Genomic DNA, 13,682 nt, shown 5'->3' with positions numbered 1-13,682 from the left:
CCTCGTGGACTGAACTTTCTCTGGGCTGAATTCATCTTTATGACTGATCTGAAAAATAAAAATTGCAGCGACACAAATCATATCTCCTTTTTTATTCCATGTTGCATTTCATTGGCGTTATACATTGTGCAGTTGGATTGACAGTGAATCCACCCGGTCCACTTGAATGAAGAGAAACTAAGTGGGAAATGCAAATGAACGTGTGAGGTTGCATCAAGATTTTGGTTGTCTTTTCTGCAGGACAACCGTGTGCCGCTGTTGTCACGCCAGCAGTTAAGGTTCAAACAAATGACGCCATTGTTCCTCCTTCTGCTTTGTTGTGCTTGCCAATGTTACTTTTTGCCCCCGTTGTGGAAAATTTGTTCATAGGAAGGTGGCGGGTGGTTGCAGTAAGATGGCGGTGGGGGGTAGGTGGCCATCATGTGAGTGGAGCTGGGCTGTGGCGGGTACATGAGGTGCGTCATGGCAAGCGTCGGGTCACCAGTCGTCATCCCGCCGAAGCCTTGCATACTTCCTGGCTGCTGGGAAACTACGCAGAGCAACAATATATGCTTGTGAGGAATGCAGTAAGTTGAATATTTATTATTATTTGTTAGCCCGTCTACAGCGTTTTAAATGTTAACATTTAGCGAGTGGACTACAATTGCCATTATAAATAAATTCAATCAACTATCATTTATTTTTGTTTACATTAAAATCGTTTTTTTTTTTTTTTTACTCAATATTATTTACCCGGCGAGGTGACAGGGTGTCTGGTGAAGGACACGTTGAAGGCAGGCTCATCTCTCAGAGACGAGGGGTACATCCTTCGACGGATGAAATAGCCGGCGCCGCAGCAGAACAGTACGCCCATCATTAGCAGCACCCTGGGACCAAACAATGAAGGCGGATGGAGAATGGAAAAAAAACCCGTTGTAGGATGTTCTGAGGGCAGAGTACTCACCAGAAGTACCAGAGTCTCTGGATGGACAGGGCTCTCACACAGCAGCGAGTCCCACAGCAGTCCTCGTACGAGCGACATCTGGATTGACGGTGACATGGAGAACACTTAGCAGATATGTCTTTTTTTTTTTTTTTACCAATACGCTTTTATGGTATTCAATTGGAAAAGGCCTTTTTGAAGTTGGTCTCGAATCACGGCACTTACATGAAGTATATTGGGTACCCGCCTTCAAAATACCAGCAGTACTTTTTGGCCTCTACGATCTAAAAGAATAAGAGAAAATTAGACTATAAATTTCACATGCTACAACAGACACAATGTTACAAATAAATGTTTAGTTACACATTGAATTGATCAACTGGCGGCCAGCGGGCCGAATCTATGGTAGATTCTGACTTCCAAATTGAAATATTGTGGAATATAATTCCACTGTCAATAAGGAACCTGAATGTTGTGCTGGTGTACCTAATGAAATGTCCACAGACTGTATAATCATAACACCCTTCCGTATACAATTTGATTGTCTAATTTGTGATTAATCTTAAGAGTCCTTCCAAACAGAACAACGAACCCCCTGCAACCTCTGAGCGCTCCCTTTTGCCGTCTCGAGGATCCAGAGTGCCGCTGCCGGCTGTCCGCTTAATTAACTGCCTCCGAAACGATCTCCCTGCGTGCTCATGAGACTGCCAACTTGATCAGATTCGCAAGAAGCTCAGAGTACTGAGAAGAAGAACGGGGGCTGAGTACCACCCATGAGCCGCATTTGGGACTTCTACGGAGTCACACCGGACCTTGCAAGGTCAAGATGAGGTCAAAACAAAATGTATATGCCGTGATTTCCTGAAATGAATGAAAATGACCATTTTGGATATGGCTTGATATGACATCCGAACATTAAAATGAACTATTTTTAGTCATGATGGGGAAAAAAAAAAAAAACATTGTATGCTCTGGGGAATATAATACATTTATGTAACACAGTTTTTGTGGGAAATATGATCTCGGTCTGTAAAAGTAGCAACCTTATTTCATCCAGTATGTGAAAACAAAAAAAACAGTTTGACCTTGACTGAGTTACATTCTGCAGCTTTGTGTTTCAGCCATGTCAGATCAACTGTCCAGTTAAAGTTATTTTTGTGCTAGCTACTTCCTTTTCCATGTTCTAATTATAAAAACAATTCCAGCTTCACATTCCAGATTTTGCCACAATCCATTTTCCATATTTAGGCCTTGTTAGCCGTTTAGCAGCAAAGGCCATCATCAGGCTCTGTTCATTGTTTTGTTCCAATTAGACAAAGCAAAATGTGCTCTCTGTGCTCCCGTGGGACACAAAATGAGCCAATGTGTTCTGCTGCTTTAAAAGCTGTTTGGAGGTTTTAGCCAAAGGACATTGGACGGGGTGGGTTGAATAGTTCAAATGATTCTACAGCAAACATTAAGCCCTTGGAATCAAAAGTGGTGATCCGGCTGCATGGCCTTTGTAGCTGCTGCTTGTGAAAGGCGTGTGTGTGTGTGTGTGTGTGTGTGTGTGTGTGTGTGTGTGTGTGAGATCAATAAGGAAGCACTACATTGCTCTGATACTAGGCCTCCCTAACTTGCAGTCTACTCTCAGAGGATGAATATTCAATTATGGAACACGCAAATAATTATTGAGAGTACCCATGCCTTATTTCAAGTATCGGGTAAATAGAAAAACACTGGTATCGGATATCTTTTATAATATTCAATCCTAGTCAAAGTGAAGAATTGAATCCATTTTTTTTTTTCTTTTTGATTCCCCTCATTGGGTGCATTCTTGTCCCATCCATTTCGGATCCATTCACCCGGCATCAAAGCTATTTTATTGATCCCTGTTGACCGCACAGATGCCTGAGCCATTAGCGAGCCGACAAGAAACATTTGATTGTCAGAGTGAGCTGAAACAACACATCCACCCGCTGTGCTTAAAAATACGAAACAAATTTGTGACACCGGTTTACGACTGCCATGAAAACAATACCGACCACTCGGTGTCACGTGTAATTGAGATCAATACACATCTTTCCTTCCCCAGCTGGAAAAGATGCATCATGTGCTGCTGCACTAAAGCCATGAATGGTTGCAGCCCCTAATCTATTGTGAATTTAAATTCCCACAGCAATTTTTGTGCAGTAAATCCTGTCCATCCTTAAGAGCTATCAAAACTGCAGCGCATTTATCGTTAATTGTGTTGCTCAAATGACTGGGATGCATGCGGCTGCCACAAAGCATGACAGAACCTTAGAAAAATGTTCTATTTCGGTTTTAGGCTTCAAAGAATATTCACACCATATACGGCAGCAGCCTCGATATAACCATATTCCGACTGGTCAGTGTAAATACAATATAAATAGAAGACAAACAACGTTGGCCGTAAGGTCACATGATAATGTCATCAAGTTCTAAATATAGGCACGGAAAGGAAAGCAGGAGAGCTACCCAGTTATTCATTTCAAGTCTTAAACAATTATGGGTTACTTTTCCCAGGTCTTCTAAGTCTGAAGTCACCAGCATAGTCTATTTTGCTTCATTCGACATTAAGTTTGGAAAGAAACATCACTTTTCTTACATTTCCACAGTGCAGGAAAACACCATATGGCAAAATAATGAAGTAAAATACCAAGTAAAATCAGGTCGAGTGTGACAAAATATCCTGAGTCTGCAAATTGACGACGTCTGACTTTAAGTCAAAATTCTGATCAAAGTGAACACAGCAGGCTTGATTCCGACCACGCTGTGCGTGTATATTTCAAATGGATGAGCTCAGTCAGCTGAGTGATGATAAAATAATAATGATTCAAGTTAATAATGAATGTACGAGTGTCACACATGGGCTGTAACGAAAAATGGGGACTGTCAGAACAAACCTATACCGCTTATAAGGAACTACTTTTATCGAAATAAAGCTCCTCAACTTACTTCAAAAGATTCCTGACACCAAGCTACCACCAGAGGGCACCAGAGCGACATTTGCGTCGGCATGAGCAAAAAAATAGTGGGCAAGTGTCCAGTCCAGGGTGTACCCCTAATCTCTCACCTTTCAGCACCTATTATTTGTGATGTTCTCACCCCCAGTGGACAAGATGTTGGAAACAAGCAGACTGTCCATCTTAAAGTTAGAATAGTCTTTTGTTTTTCTTCTCAAAAACATGTCCTACATCCCAGTGATGTGCTAACCTGTCCTCTGTGGATTGTCATTTTTATTCTCAAATTATATTATGATGATGATGATGTCTTGCACAGGAGCCCTAATATTATTTTGTAGCCAATGTAGGATTGAAAAGCAATCCTGTCTGTCATAGCCCCGACAAAAATAACAACGTCGAGCTTCACTCACCTCTAGAAATAGCCAGAATGTCAAGGCTAAATCGGTCCGAGGATTCCTCATATCTCCACCGTAACCGCTCCACTTGAATAGGCCGACGTGGAGGCTGAGCGCTTGCTTTCTTTATGGCCGCGTCGCTTTCATTCCTGCTCCCGGGGATCCACGGAGATCACATCCGGCCGGTTCCCCCCCCCTTGCACCACCACGGGAGTGCGTCTCTGGCGCCCGGACGGGTACGGAGGAGGAGGAGGAGGAAGAAGACAAGACAGCGTCGGTGAGGATTAATGTCGAGGATGGTCTGAAGCAATGGTAGCCTGTGTGATGCTTGCTTCCTTGCTTCCAGCAGCACGCCCCTTTTGCACCCTCGTCCCCCACAAGACGTTCCTTAAATCAGAAATTCCCTGACCAAATTGAGTGAGAATAAGCTTAATGGTATGGACGGAAATAACACCAATCCCGATTTTCCCCCCCCATCTTTGTGACGTGCAAACAACACTTTATTACAAACAAAACGTAGAACATAATACAAAGAATGTCAAGGACTAAATTGGTACTAATGACTCTTAAGTAGAACATTCCGATCAGAACTAGGACAGAGGCGGTGTTAGTTTGCCATCCCGTTGTGAATTTTTCATGGGAATAGCAGATGGTGCCGCCAAGAATGGGAAATTGTAATTATTTAAATCATGCATTTTGCGATGAAGATTGAACACAGAAAAATTGTAATTGTGATTTTTGTACACCCTCATTGCGGATAAATAATATCTCAAAAGCAACGGATGTTGTATCATATACATATTTGGGCCTGATTATTGATTTATATTGTGCTATGATAAATTTGTTAGTTTGGAAAAAAATAGCTTGTTGTATACTATTACACTGTTAATGGAATATTTTCATCTTTTTCCAACTAAATAAATATTTTTGAACGTGCGTATTACGCATGGCCATGGACGAACTTAAACCTTCAATGCATGCAAACTTGGACATTAAATGTCACTTCTTACTTTTGCTGCCATCCGGTGGTGACTGTGCGCAGCTCCTCCAACAACTTATTTACTGAACAATAATAAAAATATACTATATACTCTTATCTTTTCTCCAGTTATCATAAACCAAAAATAACTTCCAACACATTTAGAATGTTTATTTGCTGTACAAGACATTCATGTACAAATGTTTTCCCATTTTATTCAAATGTTTACTTCCCACGACCAAAAAGTCTCGAATGCTCACATCGACATGTACAACTTCAACAAATGTTTATGGGTTGCTTAGATTTGACCTTGCACTGAAAGTTACACAAATAGGTGACATGTATATTTAACAGTACAGTATGCTTAAATTAAATAAACAACCATTATGTACAAAAAGAATTTGAAAAATAAAAAAATGTTATTTTCTAAATGGAACACTTGTAAAACCTTTTTCAATTGTGGCACCCAAAACAAATAAAAATACACCATGTGCCTGAATGTGAGTGCTGAGTTAAGATCTGCTTACAAAAAAAAAGTCAAGATTAGATCAACCAAATAATGAGAAAGGGTTTCCTCTGTTTTAGTGTAAAAGCAAATCAGACATATGCGTTGCAGTGTATTTACATAAGTGCTTTTTTATCTGGCATTTCCCTCAATGAAATGAAAAGAGAATGTTTAGCTTATATTTTTACTGATAACTTGTGGCACATTTTAGAATGAATTTTTTATCATTTAGGATTTACAATTTGAGTTTTTTGGCCAACAGAGGACGCCAACACCTTCCTTTGCCTGTTTGCAAATTCATTGTAAACTACATAAGATAATTCCATATTTTGCATCTACACATGAAGACATTGTTGCATCCCTTTTAATATGCTTATTAATTTCCCATCTCGCATCTTTTACTGAATGTCCCATTTCAAATTTCATCGACACTTGCAGCGATAAATTGGTTGGTTGAAACAAAAATGTCACTTTTGGGCCACAATGTTTTATGTTTGGTGTTTCTTTCAACGTCATTTGGACAGGTTCTTCTTACATGTGCATTTTGAAATGTATACAACTATAAAGATAGTATTTCTTGACTAATGTAAAAAAGTCAACACTCCCAATGAAGTAACACATTAAATGTGTTAGGGCTGTTGGGGAAAGGAACCCAAGTGCAGGGATGCAAGGAAAGCAGGGATGGGGTTCACTCAAGAACAAGATCTGATTGAAATCAAACAAAAAGGCAAACAAGGCACTAATGCACATGGAAAACTAACAATTCAAAACAACGGAGCTAAATAAACAGGAGCAAAAACTTACTTGGGTAGCAGACAAAATGTGACATCCACAGCTCAGAGCACAATGAGTCAAAGAGGACTGAAGAGAAAGCAGGGAACTAAAGACAAACAAAATGACGGGAGGATGACAACCACCTGGAGAAGGCACAAAATGGCCGAGGGAGCTGATTGGAAGACGCAATTGGGTGCGGCCGGCTGACAAGATCAGGTGGAAACAATAACCTTCCAACAAATATTGATGTACACAAGGAAATAAATGACAAAAACAAACCAAAGTCGAAATCAAAATAAGGGCATGACAGAAGCCCTGAATATTAACAGCCCTTTCATGGGTGCCATTTCAGTAGATGAACTCCCCAGGGACCTCCTGCAGGACATTGAAGGGCTCCTCAAATCTGAAGCGTTTAGAGTTGCCCTTCTTCTCGGGGACCAAGGGGTCCTTCTCGGCGACGGACGACTGGCGGCACTGGCCCAGGGTGTAGGCGGCCATGACGATCAGGTCCTCCGTCAGCGGACCTTCGTCCGCCTCCTCGTCGACTCGGTTTGTGCAAGTCGTAGTCGTGACGGGACTTTCCGGGCTACCGCTGCTTGTGCTGGATGCATCCTGGACTTCTGTCTCCTGAGGCTCTTCGGTTTGAAGCCACGGGTGCTGGAGACACTCCTCGGCTGTGGCTCGATCCCTAAACGCAAATAAAAAGCTGTTTGGGAATACATTCGATACCCCTGAATTTAAAATGTTACAAATAATAAGGGGGGAAAACAAAAAGGATTTGGACTGACTGTGGCTGTTTACACAGCAAAGTCTGGATGAAGGACACGGCTTGGTCCAGTTCCTGGAGCTCCTCCTCATCGTAGCTAACATTCATCTGGGAGATATTGAGAAAGGTCTCCTGCTTGTCTTTGCCCAGGAAGGGAGACAGGCCCGTCAGCATCACGTAGGTCAAAACACCTATGCTCCTAAACGCGGGACAAGGACAACAACGGTGAGAAAAAAACGCTTGGTCTTTTTCCATGGTTTTGTCCATGTACTCAAAACAATGGAGAGTTCTTGATTTTTGCTTCAACAAAATGTTCTAACGGCATTGTGATCTTACAACCTTTAAGACATCAACCACAGAATATTTTTTGATGTGGACTATTTAGTGGAACATTTAAAACCAAATGTGTCCTGATTTTTTTTTTTCCTCACCACATATCTGTCGCCGTGCTTATGGGCTCATAATTTAGAATCTCTGGAGCTGTAGAAGAGTAACAAAAAAAAGTTAGCACTAATAATCTAATATAAATTCTAGTCATATAATAATCAATGTGGTTGAGAAGAGGAACTCCTACTCACCAACGTACTCAGGAGTTCCCATAATTTCCCGAAGCTCCTGGTGGCTGCTGACGATACGGGACAGACCAAAGTCCACAATCTTAATGTCACCCAGAGGAGAGTTGCAGGTCAGAAGGATGTTCTGAGGCTGACGAAAACCCACACAAGGTCAAATGTTAGACTCGCCGCATATATCTGGCCAGAAAAATGAATTTCGTACGGCTTGATCCACAGACCTTCAGGTCAAGATGGACAACGTTCCTTTGATGTAAAAAGGCGACTCCTTGCAGGATCTGTCTTAGCAGCCTCTTCACATCATTTTCACTGAAACTCTCGTCTTCCTGATCTGACACACACTGGTTGAAAATTTCTCCTCCCGCAGCACTGGTTGGAGAAACAAGCAGATGATGTAAACATCCACCGATATGATGACAGAACATTCTTACCGGCTGATATGACAAAACTTGATGCGCACCGTGTATCGTAATTTTCACTTCATAAGGTGCACAAAAAATCATTCAATTTCTCAAAAGTCAACAGTGAGTCTTATAATCATGTTTGGATGATGAATTGAAGTTGAATTTGATTTATTTGCTGCACAAGATTGCCTCAATATCCGGAAATGCGCCTTGTAACTCGATGCACCTTATGGTTAGAAAAATACGGTAATCACCTAAGACACTGTTAATTTCCTATTTTGTGATAACCGCAAATTGACAATGAGTGAAAAAAGGAAATAGGGGCAGGTTAGTCAGAAATAGACGATGGATCCCCTTAGGGTGCCCTTGAAATAGGCTCTATCTCTGAGGAAGGTAACGGTTGGAGGAAGTGGAAGGTATGTTTGGATTTAGTCAAGGTCACAAGAAAAACGTTTTTTGAAAAAAAGACTTCAAAAATGGCAATGTAAAAACGACCATACGGCTTTTATTTTGAAAATATAATAATTTTTCTTGTCTTCAAACAAAATATCCATTGACCAAAAGAGAAACGGACCCACCTCTCCCTGTCATACTTTTTTTCCCCAATGGGACACAGACCTCATTAATTCCTCAACTGGAATGAAATTTCCCAATCAAGCATAATCAAAGCGGCAAATACTCAAAACGTGCCGCCTGCATGCTTGCTCGCTTTTTCCACAGAAGCAAAATGCTGAACTATGAAAGACTCAATTAAAATGATTATACGTAGAATGAACAATAGAGTTAGCAGCTACCCCACAGTAGGTAACAAAAGCAACCAAAAGCTGACTGGCCCACTGCCCGCGTGTTGCCTCTTGATGCCAGGTCACGTTCATACACTCAGAGGCCCCGCAAAGTTTCATTGCGGAGTTGATTCGATTTTTGGTTGTCACTCGGAGAATATCCACCAATCCCGAAACGTGGGTGTTGGGACGATGCCAAAATTCAGATTTAGTTGGCCTGGAAAATCTGCTATGGAGACTATTGACAAGTAGATTTGAACTGTCAGGCTGCTGTTTTTTTTTTTTTTTCCGCTCACGTGACCTCACTCTTTCTCTGGGCGAGGGGCCATGCTTTTGCAAGTCACGTGCACTTGCCGTTATCATCAGAACTGGAGTTCAGCTAGCATGAATCTCAACGTCAATCTTTCCGGAGTTTAGCTTTAGCCACAGGTGCTTAACTTTTATTTATTTATATATATTTATATATATATATATATATATATATATATATATATATATATATATATATATATATATATATATATATATATATATATATATATATATATATAAACATTTATTTCTTGACAAATAGTCAATGTCAGCCAGAGAGAGGACAGCGCAAATCTTGACGCTCCATATAAGTTGGTGTCATCGGAGTGATGTCATGCATACGTAGAGGTCACAGAAACAGATCCATTGTAGGTCAATACCATCTAATTTAGTAGCTGCCCTCAATGTTGTGAACACCCTTCGACCCCAATTTGCGCATGTGTGCGTTGGTGAGTAGACAAAATGAAAATGACATGAAAAGGGAGGGAGGGAGGGAGGGAGAAAGAGAAAAAAAAAAAAAAAAAAAAAAGACGGGACCTTCTTTGGCGGCATGGACCATTAAAAGACACACACACGTACACAAATATAAACACACTTTCTTTCTCTCCATGGGAACCAGGTCAAGCATTGCCCTGACACGTCCAGTGAGATGAGATCATTGACAACGGGTGAATCTACTTACTACACTCAGCAAGATGCTATGTGTGTGTGTGTGTGTGTGTGTGTGTGTGTGTGTGTGTGTGTGTGTGTGTGTGTGTGTTGCATGTGTGTGTTGCATGTGTGTGTGTGCGTGTTGCTGATGGCGCTGGATGCATTGTTGAAATAGCTTGTGTTAGCTGGACCAAATCAAATCTAGCCCAGTTAGTATTGTTGACATTTCTAAGACCAAACCACTAATTGGTGCTTGGAATCAAAACAGTTTTTTACGTCCTGTGTTGCATCGACGTTATTTTGACGAGATGAAGTTTTGTTTAAGGTATTCCCGGTTGTCCACCAGCTCTTGTCAACCCTGTTCCTTCTGTTTACCAGTCAGCTCGTTCCAGTCTTGTCCAGATGTTTAGTATTTTGTACCATGTTTTCAGGTTTTACTCATCTTTTCGTAGAAGTGGCGTATTTTTTAGACTAGATACTTACAATTCCAGGACCAGCACCATCTCAGAGGCCATTTCATAGACCTGATGAAGACTAACCACACGTCGACTGTCCGTAGCTAGCTCAAGCACGGCAATCTCGTGGATGATCTCCATACGGCAGTCCTTCCCTTTTCGCCTCTTCCTCATAAACTTTGCGGCGTATTCTTGACCGGAACATTTCTTCACGCACTTTCGAACCACAGCAAATTTTCCCCTGTGGACAAAAAGACAGAGACATTTTTTTTCCCAGTACTTTCACCCAGTGTCATTTGTCATGTGCCCAATTTCTTGAGTCTGAAAAATAAAAGTGGTATTTTGCTAAAACCCCAACATAAAAGCTGAAATTTTTGCTACTCCAGTGACGGTAGGCAGTGGTCCGTTTTTGGTGTCACGACAACTGGAAACAGCAGATATACACCGCTGAGTGGTTTGGGAGACCAGGCCTGCTCTTTAGAAACCATCCTGGATGACCACAGCCTGTTCTGAAGCCGTGTCAGCACATTTCTAAAGCCAGCAGCTTCACTAACAGACTACACCCCGGTGGCTTTGGTTTTCTATATGTGTGTGTAAACTAAGCTGATATAAAATGTTCAAATTGATTTGTGAGCATGGCAGCAAGTCCCATGCATTTAACTCTCCAGGTAATCTTAATTTGACTTTCTCCAAATTTAATTTTGTGCCTATAAAATAAAAACGCATGTGACCGCTATTATATTGTCTTACGTGTTTGGAGCAGATAAGTTGCAGGCGCAATCACTCAAAAGCTTAGTCTAGTGAGTAGCACATGAGCTAATACGCGCCCAGGAAAAAAAGCTTTGTGTCTTAACCATATGGAATTCCATTGTAGCCTCACATTTGCAGACTCTACGGAATGAGCTTGGCCACAGGCCATCTGGGACTCCACTGCAGGGGCAGAGTATTAGCTTAAACTACATCCTCAAGCCCAGCTCGGTAACCATCTGGTGAGGGTCGTAGGGAAGACTTGAGGAAAGAAGTCAGGGGAGTCAATAGAATTGTAAATTATCACGAGTGGCTGTGATCCCCCCCAAAAAAGTGCTTGAAAATTTGACCCAATTGATTTACCAATTTGGTTTTTGTTGAAAGACTTTTGACTTTTATGATATTACGCTTACAGTATGTATCTGAAAATGTTCAGTGGAACCACGGTTTTCGGGATTAATCCGTACCAAAAAGTCTGACTAAAATCGTAACCGTCATAAAAACGGCATTATTTCCCTCTCAGGAATTCATCCAGTTGACCAACATTACTAATTTATAGGGAATAACGATACTTGCAAAAATAGTGTTGACAATTCCGTGGTCTTTGGCGACATCAAATATTAGAATTTGAATTTGTGTCAGATGACTTGCTGACTACAATGCCGTAGTATGCGAAGTGCTCGGGCACTGCAGATCAATGTAACCTTTTGATTTTGATTATGTCGTTAAGCTGTGTCACAATGTCAGGTCATACGATGCAAAGCCAGACACGCGCCCGCCCGCACAAGCACTCAAATCAGTCTTACGACTATTCAAAGAAGAGACTGACTGGTGGCTGATTTAACTTGAACTCAGCCAACAAATCTTATCTGAAAGGTTACACCGAGGTGAGCAGACACTTCTGAAAAAAAAAGTCAATTCACACCAACACTGTGACTAAAGTCAGTGTGGGTGATTACGAAAGAATATTTCACGCAGGCCTTGTGACTTCATTAATGATCATTACCCAGAAGAACTGAAATATGTACAGGAATTCATTTCACTAAACTGTAATCCAATAATCAGGAGTTCTTTTTTTTTTAATCTGGTGACAGACCACCCACAGTGAAGAATGGAAACATAATGAAATCAATCAATACTTTCAGGATTTAATCTATTTTGAAGTGCTTTGAAGGGGGAGGAGGGTTCTGGTGACAACTGAGTCTACCACTGAGTCTCACAGGGGTTAATATATTTTATATTCTTACTAACAACAGTTAAAAAGTGGCAGGGGAAAAAAAAACCCACAAGACTGCAGATGCATAGAGGTCAGATAAATATGGTTTGGCATGAGCATTGTTTTGTAGTCCTTGTGCAGCTGTTGCACTTATGGTAGCCATGCGTGCGCACATCACAAAATGATGTTAGCTGTTCAAAATATAAAACACAACAAGCAAACATGTTGACACTGATTCAAACATTGCATTGAGGAACCTGGAGTGCTACTGGAGCCATTCAATTGCACCATTGAAATGCAATCATCATAAAATGTAGGCGACATGAAATTACTTCCATGTTCAAAAAGATTAATTAAAAAAAAAAACATTGCACATATACAAATAATAATAGACACAAATAATATGGATTTTAATGAGCCAAAAGTGACCACGACAGAGATAGAAATGTACTTTTTCCATTGTATAGCTATCATCGGAAAGAAATCACACCCTTTGCAAGTTTCATTCAATTTGCATGAACGGGTTTTAAATGATTATTATTGGGGAATTGATCCAAATCAAATGGCCAGAGGGCAGTCTTACCTTCCAAGCTCTTTGCCAGGTATAATGGTGTAATGGTCGTTGAAAGGTTCGTTCTTGATAACACTTGTAATTTGGTTCAACAAGCCTCCAACGATTGTGCTTTGGATCCGTTCGGCCGGCGGACTGTGCTGGTATTTGGTCCTATCGACCGTCTCCACAACGGCACTTGGACATTCGGGGATCATGGCGTCCTTGAAAATGAAAATGTTAATTATATCAAAAGTGGTCACTTTCAACTCCTGTCAAATCACTCGCGCAGAACTTAAACTTTCTGAATCAGCAAAAGACGCGAAAAAAAGCAAGTAAACATGTGTCCTAAGGAACAATTTTAAGTTAATTGCAATGTTTAGTCAAAAAATAAAATAAAAAAAAGGCATCGAAGCATCTCATCGTGCTGGAGTTATCAGTCCGTTTGGCTCAGCGAGCAGTTGTCAACTGACTCTCCTCGGGTTGAGAGCTTGCGGTAACCATGGAAACGATTTGATTGACAGGTTGAGTAACCTATCAGATTTAGCAAAGGAGGCAGTATTACTTTATAGCTAGTAAATGATTATTTTCTGAACAGCAAACTTGTTGTATTGTAAAATCAAACAAACTGATCATTTTGCATTTGTATAATGTCCATTTAAAATGCATGCAAAATCATAAAACAA

At 40.9% G+C, this 13,682-nt stretch overlaps 2 protein-coding genes across 2 annotated transcripts; both read right to left on the bottom strand.

Annotated features, from left to right (window-relative positions):
- Window positions 1-77: 77 nt before the first annotated feature.
- On the bottom strand, window positions 78-4,448 carry vopp1b (VOPP1 WW domain binding protein b). Its single transcript, XM_085939710.1, has 5 exons — window positions 4,299-4,448; window positions 1,148-1,206; window positions 944-1,021; window positions 733-866; window positions 78-529 (listed from the first exon to the last, which is right to left on the bottom strand). The coding sequence occupies exons 1-5, from the start codon at window positions 4,347-4,349 to the stop codon at window positions 333-335; spliced, it is 519 nt and encodes a 172-aa protein (XP_085795836.1). The 5' UTR covers window positions 4,350-4,448; the 3' UTR covers window positions 78-332.
- A 2,441-nt stretch (window positions 4,449-6,889) lies between these two features.
- stk17a (serine/threonine kinase 17a) lies at window positions 6,890-13,471 on the bottom strand. Its single transcript, XM_085939709.1, has 7 exons — window positions 13,030-13,471; window positions 10,512-10,724; window positions 8,101-8,248; window positions 7,886-8,012; window positions 7,739-7,787; window positions 7,330-7,506; window positions 6,890-7,229 (listed from the first exon to the last, which is right to left on the bottom strand). The coding sequence occupies exons 1-7, from the start codon at window positions 13,212-13,214 to the stop codon at window positions 6,890-6,892; spliced, it is 1,239 nt and encodes a 412-aa protein (XP_085795835.1). The 5' UTR covers window positions 13,215-13,471.
- Between the last annotated feature and the right edge of the window lie 211 nt (window positions 13,472-13,682).

The sequence above is a fragment of the Syngnathus leptorhynchus genome, chromosome 19, assembly GCF_054491065.1.
Source record: "Syngnathus leptorhynchus isolate UIUO chromosome 19, UIUO_Slep, whole genome shotgun sequence".
NCBI lineage: Eukaryota > Metazoa > Chordata > Actinopteri > Syngnathiformes > Syngnathidae > Syngnathus > Syngnathus leptorhynchus.
Note: the sequence above shows the minus strand (reverse complement) of the source record. Positions and strands in the feature narration are given on the sequence as shown.

Bases quoted from the DNA above. Each gene is read 5' to 3' on its own strand.
- vopp1b (XM_085939710.1), bottom strand. From the start codon at position 4,349: ATGAGGAATCCTCGGACCGATTTAGCCTTGACATTCTGGCTATTTCTA. The intron at 1,207-4,298 runs GTGAGTGAAGCT...TTATTCTTTTAG, and splicing joins CATTCTGGCTATTTCTAGAG to ATCGTAGAGGCCAAAAAGTA. The intron at 867-943 runs GTGAGTACTCTG...GTTTGGTCCCAG, and splicing joins CAGAGACTCTGGTACTTCTG to GGTGCTGCTAATGATGGGCG.
- stk17a (XM_085939709.1), bottom strand. From the start codon at position 13,214: ATGATCCCCGAATGTCCAAGTGCCGTTGTGGAGACGGTCGATAGGACC. The intron at 10,725-13,029 runs GTAAGACTGCCC...TTTTGTCCACAG, and splicing joins CCTGGCAAAGAGCTTGGAAG to GGGAAAATTTGCTGTGGTTC. The intron at 7,788-7,885 runs GTGAGTAGGAGT...ACTCTTCTACAG, and splicing joins GGGAACTCCTGAGTACGTTG to CTCCAGAGATTCTAAATTAT.